At 41.3% G+C, this 26,506-nt stretch overlaps 1 protein-coding gene across 1 annotated transcript in view; it reads right to left on the reverse strand.

Moving 5' to 3' along the window:
* MAPK8IP3 (mitogen-activated protein kinase 8 interacting protein 3) overlaps window positions 1–26,506 on the reverse strand; it is an 86,853-nt gene that overhangs the window by 16,242 nt on the left and 44,105 nt on the right. The window contains exons 6-16 of the mRNA XM_013939942.2: window positions 24,466–24,712; window positions 21,478–21,580; window positions 18,650–18,768; window positions 9,630–9,687; window positions 8,437–8,589; window positions 6,767–6,848; window positions 4,189–4,319; window positions 3,506–3,562; window positions 2,934–3,104; window positions 1,161–1,287; window positions 198–293 (exon numbers count right to left, since the gene is read on the reverse strand). Coding sequence (XP_013795396.1) covers window positions 198–293; window positions 1,161–1,287; window positions 2,934–3,104; window positions 3,506–3,562; window positions 4,189–4,319; window positions 6,767–6,848; window positions 8,437–8,589; window positions 9,630–9,687; window positions 18,650–18,768; window positions 21,478–21,580; window positions 24,466–24,712 — 1,344 coding nt within the window. The remainder of the gene's footprint in view (window positions 1–197; window positions 294–1,160; window positions 1,288–2,933; window positions 3,105–3,505; window positions 3,563–4,188; window positions 4,320–6,766; window positions 6,849–8,436; window positions 8,590–9,629; window positions 9,688–18,649; window positions 18,769–21,477; window positions 21,581–24,465; window positions 24,713–26,506) is intronic.

The raw sequence follows: 26,506 nt of genomic DNA on the forward strand, positions 1-26,506 counted from the left end.
TGTTCTTACAGAGAGGGGTACTCTTCCCTACATATACTAGAAACAACCATTCCAAAAAATGGAAGAGGAGGATGGGATTTGGAATATATCATGTAAAAAATGTAGATTGTTGTAAAAATTGCATATTTCATGATGACAAATCCTCAGTTTTTCCATGCCCCCTTTCTGGATTGGAATGGTATGCAGAGACAACACACCTTCATGGTTGGGTCCTTCTCTACTAGTGGGCGACAATATACAGGCACGGGGACATTTTTCATGCGAGTGTCTTCCTGGCCACCATTGGGACTCAGCTGTGGGGGAAGAGAAGAAGGAAAAGACAGTACAAGAGTGTATACACCAGGCTACCGCAACAGAGATGCAACCAATACAGCAGAATGAAGCTTCTTAGCCTCAGAGATGGGGTGCCAATGGCAGTTGATGTTTTATCCGACATCTTGTGTGAAACAGAGTGCCTAAAGGACCAGCATACCTGAGAGACTGTGTCTCTTTCACCATAATAGGTTGCCCCAATTACGGTTAGCAGAGGCTATATCCTGCATTGCTAACAGAAAAAGTGTGGCTAACGGATGTTCCCTGCATGGAAGCCAGAACACTGGCATTCCCTTCCATCAAAACCTGAAACCACCTGGGCATTCCTCCACTTTCAAGCCACAGTGAAAAACTCATTCCTTTCAGGTGATCTTTTACCAGAGGTAAAGGAGCCACAGGCCAACAAATGAGGCTGATGACATTTGATTTGGTGCACTGCTGGGGAGAATGGGGAGCAAATTCCACTCAATTTGGTTTTTATAATACTAAATGATTGGAAAAGTTCTCATAGTAAAAATAAAATATCCAATATGCAAGCTCAGATATAATAACAAAGGGAATAAAACAAACACTGGGCTCTGGATGAAGAAGGTTAATTCCTTTTGTTTCAGGCTAGGTTCTTTCAGCGCCTTTCACGCAAAAGAATGTCCCCTCTGTAGACTTAGGTGGAGATACAAAAAAGATAAATTTAATCTATGCCTACAACCATCATACAGCTAAAACATGCATATTATACATCTAACTGGAATATTTAACAACTAAGGCTACAGAATTAGATCTTCACTGATGTCACTGTGAATAGGATGACATGTTCTCTCCCCTCAACCTCTCAGGAGAGAGGTCCCTACCTGCTTGTACTTGGCAGGAAGACTCCAGCCACAGGCTTGCAATCGCCCATCATCGTTCCTCACGTGCTCCCGGACCTGGCGGTATTGCTCCCGCTTCTGTTCGCGACGTGCTGATGATGTACAGTCACTGAGAAGAGAAGCAACAGTGTTACTTCTCAAGCTATGGTTAGAAACAGAGGCAGGAGGTCAAGGATGCATTGCCATAGCAGGCAGAAGGAAAAAGGGACAAGAAGTCAAAGAATACAAAGCAAAACAAATCCATCTTTGCACAAGCAGAAAAGGAGATGCAGGAAATCAGAGACAGAAAAACTCCATTAAGAAGTGTACCTAGGCAATCCTAACCTCTAACTCCCTGTTACCTGGACAATTGTCATGTCCACTTCAGTATTCCAAGAGCCCTTCAGAAACAGGGAATCAACCTTCAAGAAGACGACCATTTGTAAGATCATACCAATTTTTGCTTAGCTGTTTCAGTTTACTGATCTAATGTCTCCATCAGGAAGGCATTCTGAATTCTTCCATTTTTCATTATAGTCAACTGCTTATTTTTCTGTCCATTTTAAAATTTTCTCTGCTGACAAGGAAAATATGCCCTAACTGTACTGGTTTCAACAGAATGACTCCAGCTTTGCACTGGCAAAGCTAAGAAGAAAATCAATTTGTGAGCTCTTAGGATACATTTTACTATAAACAAAGGATGTTTGAATGTCAGTTCCAGCTCTCAACAGGTTTTTAAAACATCATTCCAAGGTACAAACAACATCAGCAAAAAATCCAAGCCAAAACAAAAAACCCTCCACATATATATATATAATGACATACCTACTTAAAACAAAACCAAACCCCTACTAAAACAAAACAGTTCCTTGCACACGCTTCCTCCCCTGGGGAAAGGATGAGAGAACAAACAGCTTCTGACGATGGTTAGCCACATTATTTAATGCACTACTGGAAAGCACTCAGACACCACATGATAACTCTGATATTGTAAGTAGAATTGAACCGAACAGAATAAAAGCAGTGGGTTATCTATAAAATACAAATTCACTCTCTAAAGAAAACCTCTCCACTTAATCCAGCGCCTTTCCAACAAACTTCACCACCACATTCTCCAAAGTCCTTCCACAAAAACAGATCACAAACTAAACAATAAAACCCTGTAATGGTACAATGCACACATTTTAAAGTCAAGTAAAGCAGAAAATAGCTTCTTCACTTTTATCAGAGGCATAAAAGAAAGGGAGAGGACTCTGCAGTAGCAATATTTGGAAGCTCTTTTTCTGCATAGTTAGGATTAAACCATATATTATAACCTAAACACACTGTTGAGAAAACCCTTGTCTTCACCTAAATTCTTTGTCAACTGAGTTGGACAAAGATAATTCCTCCTGCTATCCCAATGCTGCCATCATACTCTACCACAAAAGCCCTTCTTCATTCTCTCACACAGTCTCCAAACACGAGAGCAAAACTCAGGTCGAGGCCAATTCTGAGGCCAACAGTGGTCCCTGCTGAGATGAATCATCATGGCCTAGAAAGCCTGAGAAAGCAATGGTAATCGTATGCTTGGGAGCACAAAGTTACTGCCAGTTTGCTGAGCCCATCCATGTGGTAACTGATGAGTGAAAGATCAAGTGGATAAACACAAGAGACAGAAACTTATTAATGCCACTTGGACTTTTTTCAGTGGAAAAAAGCTTATTTAAAAAAAAGCCGGCTGCTATTTGGCAGAGCTGCCAGGGGATCTGGCTTTGCACATAGCACACGACTCACTCTTCAGGGAAGAATTCAAGAGTGCGACTGCCGGAGGAGATCTGGCACATGGTGTGACTACGACGTTGGCTGAATCCTGCTGTTGTTGGAGACTTGTAGTGGATGTTCACCGATGGGTAGGTCCTCTTTGCCGGTGGAGGACTTGAGGATGAGCTGAACAGACGGCTGAAGCTAGGGACAGGAAAAGTCAACAAATAAGAGAAAAGGGAGACAATCTAACACAGATTCACAGCAGGGGAAGCAAAAGGTACAAAATCAGGGGCTTTAAGCCGTTCGTGAGAACTGCCCTACTTCATTTATTATGAGTGTATGTATTTTTCCATTTCAGGTATTTGTTCTCAGGCACCTGCAATCTTTCCAAGTTTGTAAAACCAAACTGATATGAATGTTCAGAGATGATTTTATTTTAACTAAAGACAAAGGAAGCCCATGTAATCAAAGGGTTCAGCTAAAAACACTTTTAGCTGATCTTTCATTAACACCAGAGGAAGAGTCTCTTAAGTTGATGTCTAAGGTAGAAATGGAAACACTTCCCCTTTCCTTAATCTTAAACAAACCACCAAAGGACTTACAACTGCCAAATAGTGGACTTCTTCTTCTCCTGGACGGATGGGTGTTCACGGGAAGCTCTAAGGACAAACACAGCAGATGCAAGTTAATTTCAGTATCTTTTACCCAAATTCATGCCAACCAGCAGGCCATTTCCATCAAGGAAGCTATGCCAAAACCCCAAATTCATTCTAACAACATGTTTCAAAGTACAACAGAGGAAGTGACATACAGTCTTCTTCAATGGGAGCACACCTAACAGGTTTATGTTTCAATGTTCATATGAAGTGCAAATAAGTTTGCTCAATTCAAAGTTTTATCAACACCCCTCAATGTTATCAGTGCCAGAGTCACACCCTGGTAATTACAAACCCCAACACTACTCTCATTTATAGCCACGTCCAAAGGAATTAATTAATTAAAAGCAATCTTCTCCCCTACAGTTTCTCCTAGCCTAATTAGAACACACAAAACAAGCAAGACAAACAACTGCTCAGTGTCTCCAAGTAACTATGGCAACTCTAGTCTTCATTTGCAGCCCAGGTTCAGGAATAAGAGAGAAAGAACTACACATCACAAGAAAAGCATCTACAGTTCAGAAAATTTTTAGCACTTTTTAACCCAGTATCTTCATAAGGGCTCCACTGACCACAAGGCCAAACACGGCCAGGTTCTGTCCTAAATGGGATTGTTCACCCAGCCTCACCTGATCATCTCTGTCCACCTTACAGCCTCCTGGAGCTCCATCAACCTCTCTTTGTATTGATTGCGTTCCATCAGAACCCGGGCCATTTCCACACGTGTGAAGCGGCGACGCTGAGCTATGGGAATGTTGTCCTGCAGAGGGGAGGAGCACTGCTTCAGCCAACAAAAAACGGAAGGGGATTGATGTTAGTACCAGGAAAGGCAGCAGACAGAGACACACATTTGTTAGTTCTCTTCCTGTTCTGTTTAATTACCCATGTGAGGTTCTAATTCTAGACCAGTGATCTCCAAAACTATGACCATGGACCTCTTGGTGTTCAGCAAACCCATGTAAAATAGAGTAAAAACCACTACCGAACTGAAAACCCTATCCAGAGAGTATCATCAATAAGGTGCTTTGGTGGTCTACTAGGAATTTGGAGAGCTGACAGTGGTCCGTTGGTCCAGGAAGTTTGGGAATCAAAGTCTTAGTGTAACACATTTTGTAGCAAATCTAACCACAAGCAGCAGGGAGCACCACATAATGCTATCTGTCCCCTCAGCAGGACTAGGATGGAGGCATTCTGTTAGTACACACTTAGCAGATAAAGCTGTAGGGTGCAGAAAACTAAAGAAAGGCCTTTTCCTCTTTACCTGGCATGACACAACTCACCTGTTCATTCTCAGAATATGGCTGAGGGCTGCTTCCCCCTGCTAACCACTGTGCAGCATGGATAAAAGCATATGTTTGAAATTCCCAGGTTCAGTTATTTCCCTAGCTAACTGGTGCTACAGCCCTGAATGTTCACATAGACAGAGGAAGTGTCCTGGTTTAAAGATGGTGCTCAATTACCAGTAACAGTCTTGTAAAGCCATTTCTAAGGACAAGGTGGAACACTCTTCATAATTCATTAGGCCCACAACACTCACGCTGCCAGCTCAGAGAGTTCAGAGAACTAGTTAGTGTGGCATACGCACATAGCTTTTTATAATTCAGCCCTGAAAATCTACAATTCCAATGTTTTGTGTGGTCACCTGCAAGCCTAGAAACAATGACTCTCTGGAATTGCAAGACTCATACAAAAATTAGTAATCAGGAACCCTTCTGCATCCAAAGGATCACCCTGGGACTCCAAGTATCTCTTTGTCATATGGGAAGCCTTCAGATAAGACGTCCAGAAGGTTGCCAAGAAAGGACATGCACCAGCTAGTTTCTCTCCAAACCCCTTGCAATCTTGCTGTTCCCAAGTCCATTCCTGCACTACTGCCTCGCACCCCTACAACCCTAGATCCCCAGGGATGGTGACACAATCTGGCATTCTGATGAAGACACATGGCTTTGGGTTAGGAGGCAACAGGAATGGGATTCTATATTCATCTTCTGAGAAGGGAAATGAGAGCAACCAGGACAAACTGGGGAAAATACCTGCCCAAAAAGAAATCCTAAGGATTTTGAAAACTCATTACTAGGAAGTGGCACTGGGTTGCGTCTAGACCGTGGCAATTCCCAAACTGGCTGAATTGGAATAGCACAAACTAGCCAACCCCCTCTTCAGCCTCCTGGACTTAGAATAAACCTATGTGACCAGCCAAAACAGGAAGTATGTAAATGAAAAGGAATTTAAGACCATCCTTTTTACTTTTTAAATACAGATATCTTGTCTGCTCAGCTTAAAAGGAATCCTGTCCTCTTCAGTGGTCCACGAGAACAACTTGAACATTTTCCTATCTACCTAAATTCTCAACAGACTAAGTTCACCCTGGTAAAAACCCAGTTCAGTCAAGAGAATTATGCTAGAAATGAAACCAGCCCCATATCTTTCACAAAGTAGGAACACAGTAATATTGAAAAGTGTATCTAATTTCCTGTCCTAGCAGAGGTGACATTTACAGGGGATATCTCTTTTATCCTCTGTTTGCTTCTTTTTTGGCTACAGTTGGACTTTGTGGAAAAGCCTCTACTTCAGCCAAAGCACTCTGAAGAGCTGTCTCAGTGGGAGAGTCCATGAGCCTTTTCTACCTGTACCCTGTAATAGGCAGTACTGGCTTATGCAGAAGAAATAACGAGAAAAACAATGTCACAAAATTGGAGATTGTAAAGCTATTAAAATGAAGGCAGCTATTGCTGTAAAGCTGCCTGCAGAAACCCAAATTTCACTGCATGAAGTCCTCACAGCTTACAGCTTCACGGTCAACATGAGACAAGCTCTTCTTGAGAAGCCTAACTATCGTAAGACCCTGAGTGCCTGAGTGAATCCAGACTGACATTAGACTACCTGTAATTCAAAAGTGGGGAAAATCAGATAAAATTGGAAGATGCTAGGCAGGTTACTGGTCTAGCGCCATTCAGCAGAAACCAACTCTTACATTGCATCCTCGCTGTGTCACACACTCGTCTTGGCCAAACCATGGTTTGAAAGACATATGCAGGGGTAATCTCATGGTATCTGGCTACCGCCAAATATCGAGACAACCTGCCGCTGATCAACTTTGCCTTCATCATTAACAAAGGGAGAACAGTCTGCATCTGAGGACTCATATATACAAAGCAAAGTATATAAACCCCCTTTCCCCGCAGGCATTTTAGTAATGTAATATACCAATTCTGTACAGAGATAGCTGCTTACATCCTCCACCTCCTCTTTGGGTTCTCGTCGGGCAACAATCGCTTCAGATTTCACTCTAGGAAACAGAAAGAAATGCATCAAACCAGCAAGTGATACGGTGACTGCTACTGCTGGGCTGACCATCAGGTGTTTGGTGGGGAGAATCATCTACAAAAAGGTCTAGATGTATTACAGGGCAACATTTTCAAACCATGAGATGTACCTCCAAATAACGAGAAGCTTCTCTGTGATATTTTTTTCTCACACTAGTAGCATGCTACTTTATGAACAGCTTCACTGACATCAGCCCATTTCTTTGGAAGATCTGATGTAAGAACCAGGCCCCAAAATACTGGTCACTGGAATGGACCAGCCTATTTCTATTTCAGAGCCATCATCTATGTTCAGATAGATCTTAATTAAAAAACAAAAAAACCCACTAAACCATGCTCAGCAGTCAAAACACTGGCTTAATTTCTTCTTCTGGACTGCTTCTGTTTTCAACGCAGTGAAAAATCCTCAAATACGAAGGACAATTTGCTATAACGGTGAGGAAGAGAACGCCAAATATATGTTAATAAAATATTTAGACTATTTTTCTGAGTGCCTTTAATTTCTTTAAAAACCCCATACTAAGCTTCAATCCCATTTGAATTACAAGTATTTTTATTGACAGCAAAGACACTGTGGAAAAAAACTGCTGCTTGTCTCTTAAAAAGGTACACCAGCCAGTTAAAAGCCTGTGTCCCTACTGCATTATTACGCAATGAGATGCTCAAAAAGACATTTCAAGAAATTGGATCTATTTCCACTGCCTGCGAGACTATTTTCATTTCAGGCATTTTGAACAATGAAGAGAGACCAGTCTGTGTCATTCTTGGTGATGCTGTGTTCAAATTAGAAAATAACAGAGGTATCCTGCCAGACTCCAGCTGCAAAATAAGCACTGCTCTCTGAACTGAGATTTCACAGTGGAACGTACAGCCAGTCAAAATGTAATTATGTAGCTCTGAGCCCTACTGGACAATTTTAGCTTTATGGATGTGATATGATCACAGGCTTTGCCAGGCATTCAGGCTTAAATTTCTCTGGTTTGAGCAGAAAATAAGTGGGATCCCTCCAAATGCTACCCACATAGGACTCTAAAATCTCTTCTGCCTCTCCTTCTCACTCTTACCATGAACAGTGGAATAATTAACAATACTGACATTTAAATACTGTTTGTGGGAATCTGTATTAGCTCTTTCATTAAATGAATGGGCATTCATCCCTCTCAGAACTATCTTGGCTGCTGCCAGGATCAAGCTCTTGATAGTTTCCTTCAAAACTATTCTTTTAGAATTCCCCCTGTTGTTTTTTTTAATTACAATTTGATTTTCTGAAAGGCTCACTCTAGGGAGCCTGGATTTGCAATCACTGCTAAGGAATGCTAATGTATGGGAGGAAAAGTTCTGCAGGTTTTTAAGGTTCAATAACCTATTTCAAACAAATAAATACAATCTTAAAAAAAACATCTCAGCCACCTACCATCTGCCTTTGAAACTCTCTGTGAGATACTCTGAATTCCAACACTAAACCCTGAGGGAAAAGGAATTAAACTAACAGAGGAGCCAGGTTTATCACTCGGGTTCTCCCAACTCCCTGGAGCAGTGTGAATCACTCACCTTTTGAGCTCTTCCTCCAGCTCCTTGACTCTGGTTTCCATTTTGGCTTTGGCCTGTTTTGTTGCCTCCAGCTCTCCCTTCAGCACTTCTTGCTCTCCTGACAGCTGGTCCACCTTGGCAATCAAATCATTCTTCACAACGTTCAAAGCATTTCTTAAAGATGTGAGAGGAACAATAAGCAAAAATGCCTATAACCAGCAGCTGTCCATAACAGAGACCTGAAACTAAAGTCACAGGCCCTACAAGGAGATTTGAAATGAGTTTATAAAAATAATTCAGTCTAGCTAGAACTCATGGAAAAGTTGATTTTGACAAGAAGGAGCTGCAGAACGACTTAGAAATCACCATAAAGGGTCAGGATGAGGTTTGTCCAGTCCTGTATCCTGGCTGACAGATCAACATCAGATACTCCATAAGAAGATAGCAGGATACTGCAAAAAGCAGGTATAGGTAAACCTATCACCTGCCTGAGGTTTATTCCTATTTTTAGTAGAGACTGAATTAAGATCCGAGACACACCTTTCAAACTTTTGGTTATGTGTACTTACTGCTAATTGTGGATGATGGTGATATACATACACATATATATGTGTATGCATTTCCAATCAGTTCTGAAATATCTTAAAGTCTTTAAATTCAGCAGCTTCCTATAATAATAAGTTCTTCAACTCTGACCCCGGGAGTACTTCGCCTCCTTTTCCATGGCTACTTAGCTTCTTTACTGTCTGGTTTACCAGCCTTCCTCAAAGGATATGCCAATTACATTGTCTGGCTCTCCTTTATCAACTATTAAATCTTTGAAAAGTCTTTGCGTCAACTGTAAGGTAATTTTCTTTCCAAATAGCAAACCCTGCAGATAAAAGCTTCTAAACTGCAATATCCTCACAGTCACTTAGGCCCACATCTAGATTCCCACTGAAGTTAATGAAAAGCTTGCCACTGACTTCAGGTGGGATCAGACCCTATCACCACATGTGTGGAGACTTCACCCAAGTGCCTGCAGAAAAGAAACAGGAAGGTCACTCAGAAGAGGAATTCCTCTTCTACAGTTCAAAGAATGAGCACTATTCAAGAAAAGTTGTTAGATAAACAAGCAAGCCCCAGGGAGGCAGGACTTTTGGCCAAGATCAACTTCAAGATGACAGCTCATTTGTAACTAGACAGGCAATTGAGAGCATGCAGAAGTTTCTTACTTGGTCTCCAGTAGCTGTGAGTTCTCCAACAGCAGATTCCCCACTTCTTTGCCCATTCCTGAAAAGAAAGGCCTGGCAGTTTTCATCTGCTCTACTAGAAATACAGGAGCTTGTGTGGCATTGATTGACTCATGCTTGAGGAAGAGAAAGCTCTTGTCAGGCTTCCCTACATTTCTGCGTTCTGTTGCAGAGAGTGGTGTGCCTGTTGCTGAAAGACCACACGGCATAAGCAAAGCCACCCACGTGTTCTTTCTGTAAAGAGCACAAATGCAGACCTAGCCACTTCCCCAAACTTTCACAGACTCCCTTCAGAGGGATAAAGGAGAGAACTTCACTAATGCTGGTGAGGGGAAGTCAAGTGAATGACTCCCAGTTCAGCCATGAGCTATTACAACCATTCTCTATCATTACTCATACAGGAAGAAGCTAGAAGTTCATGGGTTCTTCACAAAGCACAGCAGAACACTGTCCAAACTGCTGGCCGTATTTGCACATCTGTGTTTTGATTTCTTTCTTAGTATAAGCCAAATTTCCTGTTTCTCAGTACAGATTTGTGATCATGGTTGTTGTAGCCAGTTTTGTATACACAAAAGGCTATCCACTATCAGCCTTCCATCACTGCAATTTTACCAGGACTTCAGATTGTGCATCTCTACTATTTACTTTTGACAGCTTTCTCACAGGTGTTTAAATGAATTTGAAGCCTCAGCCCACGCTCAAAAGAATGTCTACATCAGAGGCATTGCACTTCCCCTTGTACACAAACATACGACAACTGCAATATGCACATCAGGGTTGCAAGCACTTTGAAAAATCTGCGTCTAAGTGTGAAGGCTGAATTTCTTAAAACCAGACTGAAAGAAATTTGGGGACCAAAAGCACATCTGGACTGTTTCCTGCTTGCAGGGACCTGCTGAATCCCAGAATCAGCTTCTATTTTACAATAGGGAACAGAGGTCACCTGAGAACTAAAGGCAAAGAGCCCTCTCCCTTTCAGGGAACAGTGCTGAGTTGCAGCTCATTCCTTGCTGCAGGTCCCAGGGCACAAAGAAGTCTCATAACCATCACAGTTTGTGCTGAAGTTCTCCTTGTCCTATCCTCCTGAACTACCTCTTCCCTTACAGCAAAGACATCAATATTTTTCACCAACAATTATTCGCTGATTAATTTTTACAGTAAAATAAAAACAACATAAACTTGAAGTAAATGGAAGTTAGAGAAACATGACAGCATACAAGAAGTGAGAACACATCACAACACTCCAACATACAGATCCTCTTCCCACAGTTAGATGGGATGAATTTATGATGGCAAAAGCGAATTCCCAGCAAGGATGAATAAGAAGCAGCATTTTCAAATAACATTTTAAAAATCAGTAGAGAGATAATTAATCACTTTGATGTTTCAGGAGATGTGTTCTTTGATGCTGTGTCAAAGAATACTGCAAATAGCAAAAAAAGTGGGAGACAATAACAGCTGTGTAAACTAAAAGTGTATTTGTGGTGTGGGAAGGTGAATGAGCTACACCCCTTTCTTTTGTTTTATAGGTTGTGGCATAATAATATGTTGTTTGAACCAAGAGGTCATAGGATACAGACATCCGTTCATTAAACAATATTCTTATTCCCTTTTACTGATTCTACAAATGACCAAATAAATATTTATCCAGTAAACCACTAAAACAGCACAAATAAGTTCCAGGTGCTGAGGGACATCAGGAGGAGGTGTTCTTCTCTGGGTTTTTTGGACGAATTCTTTTTCCATTCTCATTCTCAAGTTAGCTATCACTCTTTGGGTTTATCTCTGGGAGAGAAAGGAACTCTGGTGAGGTGGGTGAGCTCTCAGCCCAGGCTTAAAAGCCATACAGTTCCAAAATCATCAGAATCTTCACAACAACTTCTATCTTACTTGCGTGTAACACAGTCATGGCCAGATGCTTTAACCAGTGAGCGGTATGAAGGGTTAGTTTTGCAATAAAGAAATGGATTGAGCCATTGCAGAGCAACAGAGCAAATATTATGAGATAACCTCATGTAGGCTGTAATGGGAAAGCCCTACCTGTGGAAGGAAACACTGTGGAGTGATTAGAAGAACTCTTCACCTCTTTGTGGTTGGGAGCAAAGGGAGAGAGGTCTGGATAGAGCCATGTCTTACAGAGCTATCCTACACTGAGCACCTCCCATATCCAGGCAGATAGTTTGAAGCATCAAAGTGGATAATCAACTACATCAAGAAGCATAAGAAAATCCCCAAACCAGTGGCATGGATCAGCTGCCTCCTGATTCTTGGAGAGGTGACACCATCATCACAAAAAACCAAACCAAGGTAATGCAACACATATGGAGAGATGTCGGGTGAACAGAAGAAATTTAGGAGAAAAAAAATGGATGTTTAAAAAAAAAAAGGCCTTCGCCTTACCAAAGAAATCATCCCGTACTATGAGAGCCATCCCATACGAGAAAGGGAACAGAAAGAGATGGGGACAAAGGGGGAGAAAGGAAGAGAAAAAAGCAGCCATTAAGTACCGATCTGTAAATAGCAAACAGTGCAGCTCATCAGCATGTGTAAGTATGTGTGTGTGTGGTGCCAGCATATGCCGTGATGATCAGTAGGAACTAATCTACACCCTGTTCTGCTTCAGCCCAGCCTAGCAGGGATTTACACCTGAGATTTCAGAACAAGCTCAACTTGAGCTCACATTTTTCTTCCATCTTCATCATTTCCCCTGGACTAACTACCTTTGGGCTTGCCACCCCCACAACAAAGGTAACTGAACAGACATTATGAATAGGGTGAGGGAAAGACAGGGGGAGAGAAAAATAACAGGCTGAGGGGAAAAATATCAAAGCTCATATTTGGCCTTTTTGCACAGACCCAAATCCATCTTCTTACTCAGACAAATTCCACCTAAATTTTGGTGGGAAGTCTTCTGAGAGAGGACCATGAAAAGGTGGCTTACAGTAAAAGAGTAAAAACAGTTTGAGCTAAAAGAAAGGATGATGCCATCTCTTTCTTTTTTAACCTTACAGACCCAGCACCAAGAGGCAGTGAGTCCACTCTAGCCTGTAGGCAGAGGCACACGAGGGAGTTCATCACTGCACAGTATTATGCTATGTCTTTCAACACATTGCATCTGTGCAAGTCACCTGCCTTTATTACAGAGAAGACCTAATCCAGCTTGCACTGAAATCAGGACACATCCCCTTGACTTCATCTGAAATTGCATTAGGGCCCAAATGCATTTTATGGAAATGTGAAAATTCTGCAAGTGCAGGGCCTTGGTGGCCGAGCGTGGCCCTAATGCAGTGAGCCTCTTCCACAAAAAAAAAAGACGACAGAGATATCACCTCAAACTTCTGCCCGGAAGACAAAGCTTCAGCAAAAGGCAGAGGCTCTGCCATTCTCTAATCCATCCAGAAAGCAATTAACTGTCTTTAATTTTACTACAGCTATTCCAGAAGAGGGTCAGTATGCATTAACTGACCTGTAATGGGCATCATGCAAGCAGAGGGATTCCTCAAAGCTTTGTTCACTTGGAAAAATATGGAAAACCTAACTTTGATTTCTGTGCCCTCCTGAGCTCTCCTCAAAATACAGTTCCTGTTCTGACAAAAAGAAACTTCCCACCCCATAGAAAGAGAGAGGCACAGCAGGGTTTTCCCAAGACCCTGAGTGACAGGCCAGTGTAATACAGTGGAGCAAACCGGCAAAAAGCCACAAAAAAAAGCTTATCAAAATGTAGCAGCATGAGAGCACAAAGCAGCGATGTCCTACTGTCTGGGGACCCACCAGTGTGAGGCAACCAAGCAAGGCAAAGGCGGGACAAAGTCCGCAAAGCCAACCGTGGGTGGACAAGAGCAGGGGAGTATCACACGTGTATACCACGTCATTCAATCTCGACAAGGAAAAAAGAAACAATGAAGGAAACTGAACGGAGGAGAGATACACACCTGAGAACTCCCCTACGGGCCATGTCCAGCGAAGCACAGAGAGACAAGGGAAAAAAAGGAAGTGAAAAAAAGGATCAATCAGTGACCAAAACCAACAAAATAAAAATTTTGTTTAAAAAAAAATTAACAATGATTCAGCCATTTCAATGTCAAAAGGCATGAAATAGTAAGGACAGGACCTGCCATGACTGCAGATGGCATGATTCTACATACAGGACGTAAAAAAATCAAGGATAGGTAACCCGCGGTACAACTGGAACCACAAGCCTTAGCTGCTCCCAGTTTTTCAGACACCGATCTGAGGAGATCACATCTTCCTGGACTGGATAAACCTTTATTTTCTCAGTCATGTATCGTTAAATGCAGGGCAATGGCTAGTTTCCACTACCTTCTCATTCCCCCTCCCCTCATGAGCAAAAGATAAATCCTTTTTTAGCAACCAGATTTTCTCAGAATAAATGTGTACTTCAAGGACACTTCAGTCTGCAAAAGACAACCAGTTGCGTTTAAAACAGTTTTTGACGATATAGCGCTGGGACTGGGTGTGGTAATCTCATTTCAACTTCTGTATAAAAAACTATATATAAACTTACCGCTAATATGGCTGAATTTCTGTCTTCACCACAAAACCCCTGTCATTTGAAGGGGAGGTTTTAGTCTCCAAAGCAAACACAGGCAGGTATCCTAAAACTGAAAGGAAGCACCTCCCCACAGCCCACAGCCAAACGGCCAGTCGGCCTTCACGTCCCGATTCCCATGGGACAGTGACGAACAGGAAGGGGGGAGATGAAAGAAGGGGGAACGTGATCAGGATCAGTCCCGCAAAACCTAAAATTAACACATGAATATGCAGGACAATAGGCCAAATAGATAGCAGGACTGTTCATATGGCAGTAGTGAGAAAGAAGGGAATTCAGTTAACAATTACTCTGGGTAAATAATTGTTCTCATTCCACATTTTTCTCCAAACTACATCCTATATGAACTAATGTACGTAAAGCAAAATTAGTGAGAAAAACAGACTTTATTTGTAATTTTATAATCCAAAATTGCAAAAGAGAGTACCAATTTTGTACCAAGAGACATTGGTAGCTTTGCAGATATCCACAAGGCAAGAGTGAGATTTTCCAGTCAAGAAACAGATGTGTCTTCCAGGTACTGCTCAAGGGTAATTTCCATAAGCTCCTTTTATTTTAAAGTCCTCTTTAATGACATTTCTCTTTCTTTAAGAAACTGAGTCCAAAAGGCAACAATACCCTTCTAACACTGATTTCCAAGCTTTGAGTGACCCTAGAGGAAGTATTTGAATTTCATTTACACTGCGTAAATTTCATTTACAGCAAATTCTAATTTTTAGAGAAAAGTGAGCTCCAAATATGACCTAGAAAGAGAGAAAATTCTTTCGGCTTGTGAGTCTTGTTGCTTACATCATGTCCGTATAGCACAATTTCCTCTGCGACTCTTCAGATTCAAAGATATGGAAGGAAGAGAGAACAACGTATCTAACAAGAAAGGCAAAATTGTGAATAATGTTGACAGATTTGTCGGTACTGAGATCTAGCCTCTAGCCTCCAGCTTTAGCAGATATTCTTAGTGCTTTCTATTGCACATAGCCAAAAAATGTACAAATTTAGTTTCTTGGTCAGAGAAATTGGACATCTAAGATCTCTCTCTGCCTTCCTCCCTTTATACAACCCTGACAGCACATGTGTTAATTTTAAGGGATACTTAAAATGTCTGAGGACTGCGCAGGCAGCCAGAAAGCAATAAAAGGATTAGTTAGATTAATATTTCTGTCAGGAAACTTATAGAACTAACTGATTTCACCCCATCTCGTCTCCCAGACTTGCAAAGGGTTGGGGAAAAGCCCTCCTCTTCTGCTGGCCCAGCACGCAATAATCTGCACGAGTTCTGCTGCTCTGCTCAAAACCAGCAAATCGTCCCAGGGAGCAGCACAGAAAAGCTGGTAAATGACATATCACATAGTATCTCTTGAGAAGCTGGCAACAAAGGGTTCGCTTCGATGTAGTTTTCAGCAGCTTTGTGTAAGGGATCTTGGAACACATAAAGAACACAGAAACTTTCAGAGAGTTTTTAAATTCTTCATCATTAGCAGATCAATCCTGTTTTACCCATAAAGAAAAGGATAAATCCACAGAAAGAGGAACCTTTCAGGCCTGGAAACATAGAGCTGTTGACTACAGTGTAATACTCCATCTGATAAAGTATCAGCTAACACTTTCTAGTGTTAGACAGGGAGATGAGTGCAGATCTCTCTACAAAGCATTTTATTTATGCAGGTATAATTAAGCTCTTGCTCTTCAGAATGAGCTTGCAAATGCTTTTATTAAAATGGATTTTAGGTGTTTCATTCTCTCTTGTATTTTTCCATAGTATGCTTCATAAAAAGAACAGAGAAAACAACACCTATTTAGTAAGGTTGAAAATGTGAGACCCATTCAGAGAAGGACTAACAGACACCTAACACTAGACACACTATCCATAACAACAACAGTGCTAGCCTGGAGAAAAAGATCGGCTTTTATGCCTAATGAAGAGGGATCAACATATATTTCTTTTCTAAGCAAAAGAAAGGTAAAGATCAAACAATGTCCCTTCTTTTCCAAGTATTTGGCACGGCGAAAAAGGACAAACTATCTCTACAAATGGAAGTAATTTTATACTTAATTTAAAAATTAGAGCTGTGGATATTAAGGTGGTGGTTAAAATCTAGGTGGAAAGGAATTTGATCTTCATAAACTAATCTTACAGGGGCACTGTTCAACAAAGTCACTGCATATTTTTATTAGAAGTGGTAGCTCCCAAACAACAGATGTCTCAAGACCCAAGATATGTCACTGATCTTCAGGCAGCCTTACTTAAGAGATGAAGCACCTTTGACTTTAACTGAAACTGCGGTGCTCAACTTTGCAAGGTCTCCAGTTGGACAACTAAAACCTTTGGCCCTTTGAAAACAACAGCTCCCATTTCTCATTGATCACTGTGTCAGACTACAGGATTCATGATGTAATCCAACCGGCAAGCGGATTCCAGGAAGGCAGGCTTCCAGGAAAGGGGAAATAAATTGTTCCAAGCAGTTCAGATACCAAGCAAGTCATTTTCCTGAATAACAGCTTTCAGAAGCTGACCATTCCCCGATGCCCCAGCCATTTTGGGGAAAGCAGGAAAGCAGCAGCTGGCACAAAGGATGTATGTGATCAGTGGCAGGTTGCCATATACCATACGCTCTTCTAAATGAGAGAGCACCTGAAAACCAAGAACAAATAGTTGGGCAATGCCAAGATTCTCAGTGGCTGTAATGCTTTGATGCTGCTATGAAGAGAGTTGTCAATGATGTATGGAGGCTGGTTAACCAAAATTCATGCCACAGAGGGTAGATGAAGCTTTAATGTGCACATGTAGTTCTTACTGTCATCTTCACTCTCAGCAGTACTCCCAGCCCTTCTGCAATCACTGCTAACACCCAAGTTACTCCCAAAACTGGAACTCCAGCTTTTCCATAAGAACTTCTAAACTTAAATTTTGAGAGTATCTGTACATGTTGGCTCCAGTCATAGGCAGAGAAAGCCTGGAGTCTTCTATCGATTTTTTTCCTCCGCCAATCTTGAGTTTGGAACAAACAATAAATGTCTGAAGACTATAGCAATGGTCATCACTCCTTTGATTTGTGTCATGCACAACAGCTGTCTTGAAGAGCTAACACCATGCTTCTAAAAAAATAAAAATCTATCTACATCAAATAGCTATTGCAAGAGTCCTGGCAATAGTCTGTAACTTGTTCTTACATCCCAAAGTTACACAATTGCCTATAAAAGTATCAATTTCAGAGATTTTGTACTAGATAAAGCACAAAGTACTGGGCTAGCCTACTTTTCAGTCTTCAGTCCTTTCCTTCACAGTTAAGTCATCAGTGAATAGGCTAAAAACTATCTTCTCTGCAGCAAAGTACTCTTTCAGAGATGCAAGGATCATACTCAAAGGTGACGTAAATATCTTTGTAATTTTAAATCTTGCAAAGACGAGCTGCTGCAATTCTGTGTCATGATTCAGCTGATCCTGTTCTGGATTTATATCCAAAAGCTCTTCAGTAAAAACTGTCTTTCCAGAACCAATTATGAGATAATCCATAAGCAGCTCTTATGTCAGTAATCACCAGAAAGGAAAGTTATGCTTTCAAATCAGATCTCTTGCTACTCAGTGCATGAAAGGCACTTTGTCCTCATGTCTCCTAAGGCTCCTTAAATTGAGCAGCAAAACTGAAAGTGAGCTACACAGTTTTGAACTTTATCAGCTGTCTGCATTGTCTGAGTATTCAAACCTCATTGATATTGTCCTGATTCAGGAAAACATTCAACAGGACAAAGAAGACAAAGCACATGCTTAAATTCTGCTATGAATTATGGTCTACATAGTCAGAGACCAACACCAAAAGGTAAGGCAAGGGCTCAGACTCCAACCAAAAACAAAGTTGCTTCTCTGACTGCTTCAAAGTCCTAGTCAGGAATGTGGAATATAACCAGACTTTGGATATGACAAGCTCCTTTCAAGATCAGCCTAGAAAGAGATTACATTCTCAGATTGACTATAAAAGGGTAAAAGCCACAATATAGAACAAAATATCTCCATATGAAAACAAAGAACTATTGTTTGTTAAAACTTCAAAAGTTAACAAAAGGAGTTACTTTATTGCAGACTTCAAACAAAATCTTTATTCTAAGTGAAGTTGTTACTGTGCAGAATTATCAGGGAGAAAATTTGGGTGAGGAAAGGGAAGGAGCAAGCTTTGAAGCATTTGTGCAGAAGAATCCTATACAAAAATGCACATAAAGACAACCCAAATTAAAGCTACCCAACCACTTAAATTAATTTCTAAGTACATATTACTGTACTGCTGGTACATATTTCAGTCACAGTATGCCCCAAATTTCATGCCATTCTTAAAGGACACAGACCCAAAGTGCTGAAAAAAAGAGAATTTAAATACTTCTAAAACCTTCACATAGTTTTCACTATACCAGAGAGAACAGAAGGGTTCTAACAGGTTTTTACCTAGCAGATCTGCTCCTTCATCAACATCCCCAATAACCTCGGACCCTGCTGTGGAAAGTTCATGATACAGAGAGTCTGTGTTGATGCCGAATGCTTTGTTCACAATCCCCTGTGTCGGGCTGTTGTTGGAAGAGAAAAAGCAAGGACTCTTGTTACTTGGCAACATTTAAGCTACAACATTCCTCTCTGAAATGCTGAGCATCGCAGACCATTGCAATTAAAACAGCGAGAGCTTTATACCTGTGCACCATGGGCTGACTCAGTGAATGTATTAAGTAAGGAAAAAACACATTTTATTCCTCATATCAAGGTACTTGACAGTACTTATCACGCACAACCTCAACAAAGCTGGCCTAGCTGGTTCCTTTTAAAATCATAATAATTTCTGACTATTAAGTATTTGACGGAAAACTTCAACTCACAGAAGCTCTCAAGTCTGACTTTTAAGACTGTGCAATGATTCCCACATGCCTATCAAGCTAGATAGCACCCTTTATAGCACTAAGATCAGATAAGGATTCAAATGTTGCAGACAACAAATGCTTTCTTTTTTCTTTCCCAACTAGTAAGTGAAATTAGCCTGAATGGTTAGTTTCTTCTTTGGGTGAGTTCACATGCATGAATTCTTATTCACATGTCAGCAAAATGTATTTCAGTAAAGGTAAATCAAAGAGAAGAACTTTGGAATTTGTAGATTGAATGTCATCTAATCATATCATAGGGGAGCACACTCCCACATCTTAGTCTCTTTTCTACCATCAAAAATCTTGTATTTCTTGACAGTCTCATGGCTCAAACAGAAAAGAGCTGTTGTGGGAAGTCACAATAACAGAGGGGGAAGCCACCTCTGGGATTGTTCGTGCATATTCCAAGAATGGGTATTAATGTGGGTATAAAGATTTTTAAATGCCCTGCATTGTTTGAGGGGAATCAGCCAGCAGGAAGAGACACTGAGCAACGTTTCCAGCAGTCTAAAAGAAACATCAGTACCACTGGAGGTTAGCTCAAGTTGTGTGGCTTTCTTCTTACGCAAATCATGTCTCAGTGATCAAGCCCGGAAGCTATAAATGTGTTGTGGTAGCTGTCTCTGATATTTCAGGAGTACAATATGCTACAGAAAAAGGAGGAAAAGTAAGTTTTTTTAACTACAGAGCTATGCAGGCATGTGAGAGCAGCCTAGGAGCACTGAGGAATTACAAATGGGTGCCGTGACTGCATGAGAATTAATCAGTTCACATGCTGCCTAATGGACAACCGCAAGTGACAATAAGCAACCAACATTCAAGTTCTGACTTGAAGACATAATCCAGCTTGACCCTCTTTGAATGTGTCTTGAAGTGTTCTGGTTTTAAAAAGCAGCAAGCATGCTGTTCAGCAGCTCCAGAGTTAGCTTGTATCTCTTTCCTGTGGCTTTCACTCTCTCTACCTGGATCACAGATTACTCTGTCCAAACAACTTTCGGTGGAGCAATGTTCTCCATTCATTTCTCCTCAGGTTCAAGACTGATCATCAGGCTTATCTCATCAGGCACCTTCATCTTCCTCACGCAGAGCTGGCTCAGCTACTTGGATTCCTCCTGCTGCTGACTCTAAAAATTCCCCACATGTCCTACATATTCTGAGAGGAGCTTAACTGCAAATACAATCCAGTCCAAATTATGACTACTATAGACTGATTCACAACTGAGAAATGCATCTTTTATTGCTGCTCACATACACTTCTAGATGAGGGTGCTCAACAGGGGGAATCCAGTCCAGATCTGGACTGTGAGAAAGTCTTGCCTTGACTTTGTCAGGATAATTTCATGCATTCCTGTATGAGTTTGGGGGTTGATTTTAATGAACCCCTGTAAAATTACCCACCAGACCTTGGTAAAAATGAATGAACGAAACTAGACTAATAATTCTAGAATAACAGCTGCCTCACAGAAACATGGTGTCAAAATTAATATCCTTTGGGGAGTCTCCTGTTTAACACAAAATGGGTTATAGACAGAAACCACAGCAACACAGGACTTCAGTAAAGGTCCACAAACTTAGACTCTGTCAGGGTCCTGAGTGTACTAATTGGCCTTAATTGCCCTGACCAGCCTCACCTGGGACCCCCACCCATGTACCTTCTGTCCATTGGTCCAAGGGCTCCATATAATCTCAGACCTGGGCCTTTAATTCTTATCTGAGCTACACTGTAGGCGTATCTGTCTTCAGCCCTGTCTCTTGCTGCTCCTGGCTAGTCCCTGGCCCTAACTCATCCCCTCACCTTGCTTGGGGTTGTTGATGGAGCCTGTTATTAGCACCTTGCTCAGATCCTGCAGGACTGCACCTGGGTCAGTGAGGGCACTGCCTGTGGTGGGGTCGCTCTCAGCTCCTGGCTTATCCTCCTTTGGGGAGCAGCCCTGTTCTTGCTGTTCCTTGACACTTACAGTACATAAAACTGAAAAAAACTTGAGTTTTAAAACTGAATTCAGAACTGATCTCCTATTAAACAAATGCATCTTCTCCTCCCCTTGAAGACTTAAGCCTCTGTCCCCTTTTCCCATCTTGAAACTTCTGATGGGATGTTTCCTTGTCCTCCTTGATCCAGCAAGGCAAACTACCCTGTCTCAAATTAACCCAATTCTGGGTCAGCTGGACAGGTTCCTAGCAAATATCCAGCTGACGTTTTCCTTCCCTTGAGAACCTGAAGAGGTTCAGGACCCCTCATATTTCCACTAAGGAGAACGTATGGGCTTAAGCAAAGAGCTGCATCTTGAACTCAGCGTGAGCCACAGCATCCATTCTTCACTCCTCACAAAGCCAGACTAAACAGTGGAAAGTCGCAACCAATACCTGTTACCAGTGCGTTCCAGGCGGGGATCTTGACACATATCCAGCTCTGGAGTAGAGTCTATGATGTCCTGAACATCAGACCACTCATCACTGCTTCCCATCCCTAGATAAGACAATACATATGATCTAGAAGATCAGGACTCTCAAAGGATGGTGTTCCTGGAAGGGACTTCTGGGGCTTTGAATATCAAGACTTCAAAACTTCATGGTGTCATGCGCAAAGTGTTTAAACAGGAACAGGGGATGGTCATCTGGAGTCACAAAGGCACCACTTCTGGGAAGGTAGCCTTCACAATTCCAGAGCAGGAGGACACATAACTGCAAGTGACCCCCACCTCCCGCCATACCTGGGTGCCGCCAAGGTCATTGGGATGGATCCCCAGTACAATGTGACAATCAGAAATACTCCACCTATTTAAATAACTTCAAAATGAACTTTCTGTCTCTCAGTAAAAACCCTTCACTTACAATGCAGCTTTGGCCAAGATCTAAGAACACACAGTAATTTTTTGCTCTCTTCACAGAGATTACTTAAGTTATGAATTGGTATTGAGTCATTTTAGTAAAATAATTTGTCAGTACAAATTCTCAAAGTTACAACTGGCTTAGACAGACATTACAGTGAAATTTCACTTAAAAGTTGCATTGTGCTATATATGAAATCTAGTCTGTTTTTGTATAATCTATCGCCTGAAGCCAATATTCAAAGAAAATAAGCAATTTCCCACTGTTGTCGTTATATGTATTACAAACCAAACTGTTCAAACGCTCAGAATTATACCAATCCCCAAAAAGTAGTGTGAACACAGGGTCTGTTCAAATATGAAAATCTTGAAAGATTAAAGACTCATTTGTAAACTACATTAGTCCCTTAACTGTGTCAGATGTGAAATTTTTGACCTTTCCAAATAGCCTTAGCAGACAAGCGTATAAAGAAAGCCCCTGACAACTTGAGCGCTGATTTTATTGTTTTAGGCTGACATTGTGCACAAGCTGGCAACAAATGCCATGCCTGAAGACAAAGCTTGATGTGTATCTATTGCCAAACTAGGCATCTATACCCCAGTGGTTTTCAGGCTCACAGTAACAGAGCATTCCTTCTCTTTATTTTTTTCAAGCTGAGAAGATTTTCTGCAAATGCCTTTGAGTACCTTTTTTGCAGGTTCTGCTCTAACACATTTGCATCCCTGACAGACAATTATTTATGCATAAAATACATAATTAAAATTCAAAGATCTGAGTTTCTCTGCAGCATGGAGATCTGATCCTACATTACATGTGAGAAATAGCTGAAAAGTTGAATATGCAGAGCACTTAACAACTATCAGCCTTAAGCAGATTCCACAATACAATACTTTCACCAAGAAAATACAAGCTTTCACATGCACAAGGACTTCAGAGTTGCGCTCCTATGCAAAAGAGCAGATTTTGGCCCAAGAAAGCTATTGATGGTAAACTAGCTCATAAAGCAGCAACTGTAAAAGTGACTGTAAGGACAATTATTTAGAGGGCATTAGATCTCTAGCTCTCTGAACCCCATGGAGAAATACTGTAAGGCAAACTTATCTTTGAAGCAAATCCAGCATTATCACTGGAACTACTATAGCAATTTTTCCTTTCCTGTGTGTCTAGTTCTCGCTTATTCTTGTTATGAGCAATTCCTGTCTCTGCCACCAAAGACATCCATGTTCAATTTATCCAGTACTAACGCTTACACTGACCTGCCTTGGCCGAGATCACAAAACAGGTAGCAATTTAACAGTTGGCTATGCAGAAGCCATATGCTTTTATAAAGAACTACACTGGTGTCTGGCAGACTAAACTCTATGACCTGGGAGCCCCTCAGCTGCTAATATAAATACAGAACGGGACTCAAATCATAGCAACCTCAGCCAAAAGCTATAACAAAAGATGTTATATATTGTTTTATAATTTTAATTTGCCAGAAGCCCAATTGTGAATATTAGCAGAGGAACTTCCTCTGCATTACAAGGATTAAAAGTACAATCCCCTGGTTCAGATGCTAACCTTGGAGACCCAGGCTCATGCAGGTATTCCTGCACGGACCTTCTTTATGATCATCAGCTAGTTTTACAGTACTTTTGTATGTAAGTTCGTGACCTGTGAAACAGATCATTTCTCATTGCTGCTGCAAATCTAAATACAATACAGGCTGGGGGCTGCTTAGATACCACATTGATAGAGTTATATTAAACACCACAGAAACTGGCTTTCATCATGTTATTCCACCATTTTGTTTATTTAAATAGCCTGGTGCTAAAAGCTTAGGTGACGGCTTTCCTCACTAGACACCATGAATTCAAATCCACAGAGGACTCCGGCAAGTGGAGAAAAAACAACTGTAACTTCCAAAGATTTGAGGGGTTTCTTATACTGGAAACAGACTAAAAGAAATCAGCTTATTTAGCTTAGAAAAACAAAACTCAATGGGGATATAATTGCTACTTGTAAATACATCAGGGTGTGGGATAAACACACGGAAGGGAAAACAACTATTTAATCTGACTGACAATTTTGTCATATGAACAACGGGGTATAAAATACTTACAAATAAATTCAGACAAGAAATTAAATGGAAGTTTTTAACTATCAGATTGATGAGGTCCAGAAATAGCTCTCTAAAAGCCCAGTTAGACTAAGATGGCACTTGACTGTTCAGGAAAGGGGTTCTATGACACAGATGAGTGCAGCTGCAGGGGACTGAACTCAATAACCTATTCCCATCCTGAATATTCATGAAACTAGCTATAAACTAACTGTACTACTGAAAATTTTTAAATTTTCTACCCAGAAAACAGCTCACATCCAGTTAGCGTTTTGACGCTTATATATCTTTCTAAGGAACCCTACCTCAAATTCTACACTTAGGAAGCTGATTACCCTTCAGGTTCCCAGCCTTTTCCTGTTACAGACAAACAAAAGCACTGTGAAGTCAAGTACTTTAATGATCAAATCCAGTTTCCATACCTATGCTGACGTTCCTCATCTCCTGTGTGACCTGAACTTCCATGTTCCGGCTGTTCCGCTTTTCTCGCGCCCTCTTATTGCTCTTGGCTGTGCCATTGTATTCACTGACGGGCTGGATGCTCTCATTCAGGGGGGTGACAGCAGCAGAGGGCACAGATGACGTGGGAGTGTTGGACTTGGTTCCAGTGGTGCTCGGTGTGGCAGCTGCTGAGGACTGTCCAGATTCGGACATTTCATCTTGGGGGCACTATGACAATTCCAAGGTGGGAGAAGAACAGAAAGGGAAAAGCACAGCTATACATTTCAATTAATCTTCCATGTCTTGGTTATGGCTGCCTTAAAGCATTATGGAAAAATGAGTCTCGTTCATCACACCAACTAATGTCCAGAGCTCACTGGTCACGCTTGGCACTGCAACCACAATGAAGCAGTGAGTTCTCGTGCTGAACTCAGCAAGCAAATCCTACCTATTTAAGGACTGATATCCTTCTTCCTTTACTGCTTAGCATTGGTCTTCAGAAGTCACAGCATGTGATCTCTTCATCATGCATCTCAAGGAAGATGGCCTTATCAAAGTTGAAAAGGACCTGCAACTCCCACTGACTACAGTGGAAGCTGAAGGGTTTTAGCACTTGTAGTAAGCCAGGCCAACGTTTTCCAAGACTGAAAGGCAACATGGATACTGCTTGGAAAGGATCTGAATTGGCCTTTTAGAATTTCTGGATGCTGTCATTACTGTAAGTCATTACAACAACTGGGGTGATAGCACTTTGAGAGAACAGAGAAGTATTTTTGACACTAAACTGCAGAAGCAAAGTGCATACCAAGCTGGGATGGTCTAAGTTTGCTAGCAGGGAGACCTGTGTCCGCCTAACACTTTATGCAGAAGCCAGCCAGGCATGGATCCAGCTTGACAACAGAGTAGAAGCAGATATGATCTCCCCACTTCAAAATGACAGAAGACAAGACCCAAGAATTCAAAAATCAGAAGTTTACAAATTAACATATGAGATGGATTTCCAGGATGAAATGTGCACAACTGGGTCTCAGATTTGCAGACATGACAGCCCCATTTCTTGCAATACCACCTCTTGAAAAACAGGGGAGGTTTTCAGGACTCTGCCAGCATTTTACACTGTGATCCTTGTTTGTCAATTAAAGCGGCACTGCTTCACAATTCGGCAATTAACTTCCTAACCAACAGAGTAATCACTCCCAGACCCAAATGAGATCTCCCTGTTCTTCATGGTAGCCCACTCTAATTACTGCCTGCAGGTAGATGAAAAAATAAATTTTCAGAGTTATATGTGATAATGAGTTGCAATTGGGTGCAGTGACATTCAGTAGCTGCACATGCAGACCCAGCTACATTCTTTACTACTTGCTTCTCCTCTCCTGTGCAATTGATAGAAAGCTTCTGATTCTGCTCAGAGGCTGCTTCACGCCTCCCAGCCTTGGAGCTGTGATGCTGTTTCACTTCACTAATTTGGGAGTTTCAATCTGTTGTTCTAATAACAACTTCATAACATGACAAAAAAAATTCAAAATGGGATGAGAGAGAAGACTAAAAAATGGTGACTTAACCCTTTGCAGCCATTTTTTTTAATCTGGATTCTTATTAACATATTCCTTTAATTAGACTGTTCTCTGTGTGCTTGATCTTAAAATATCCTGCTGTACATTGCACTATGGAAGTCAAAGGTTTTACATTGCATCTGTGCCTTTATACTGGAAATGATATATTTTTAAACTACATTACCATTAAATATGTTCCACATTTTTGGTATATTGTTCTTGGATTGTCAGTCCAAACAACACCCACATCCCCGCATGGACTTTCAGATCATCTCCCTGAACATTTGCTGATTTTTAGCATCAAAACTGAGATGGGGACATTTTACTTAGGCTGCTACATGTGAAAACCACACTTCCCACCTCTACCTCATATTCCTGTTCCAGGAGCTATTTTTCTGATGTGTAAAGAAAAAAATATCAGACCAGAACAAATATGACCCAGTAAGCCTTGTGCTACTTCAACTGC

Source organism: Apteryx mantelli, chromosome 16 (assembly GCF_036417845.1).
Source record: "Apteryx mantelli isolate bAptMan1 chromosome 16, bAptMan1.hap1, whole genome shotgun sequence".
NCBI lineage: Eukaryota > Metazoa > Chordata > Aves > Apterygiformes > Apterygidae > Apteryx > Apteryx mantelli.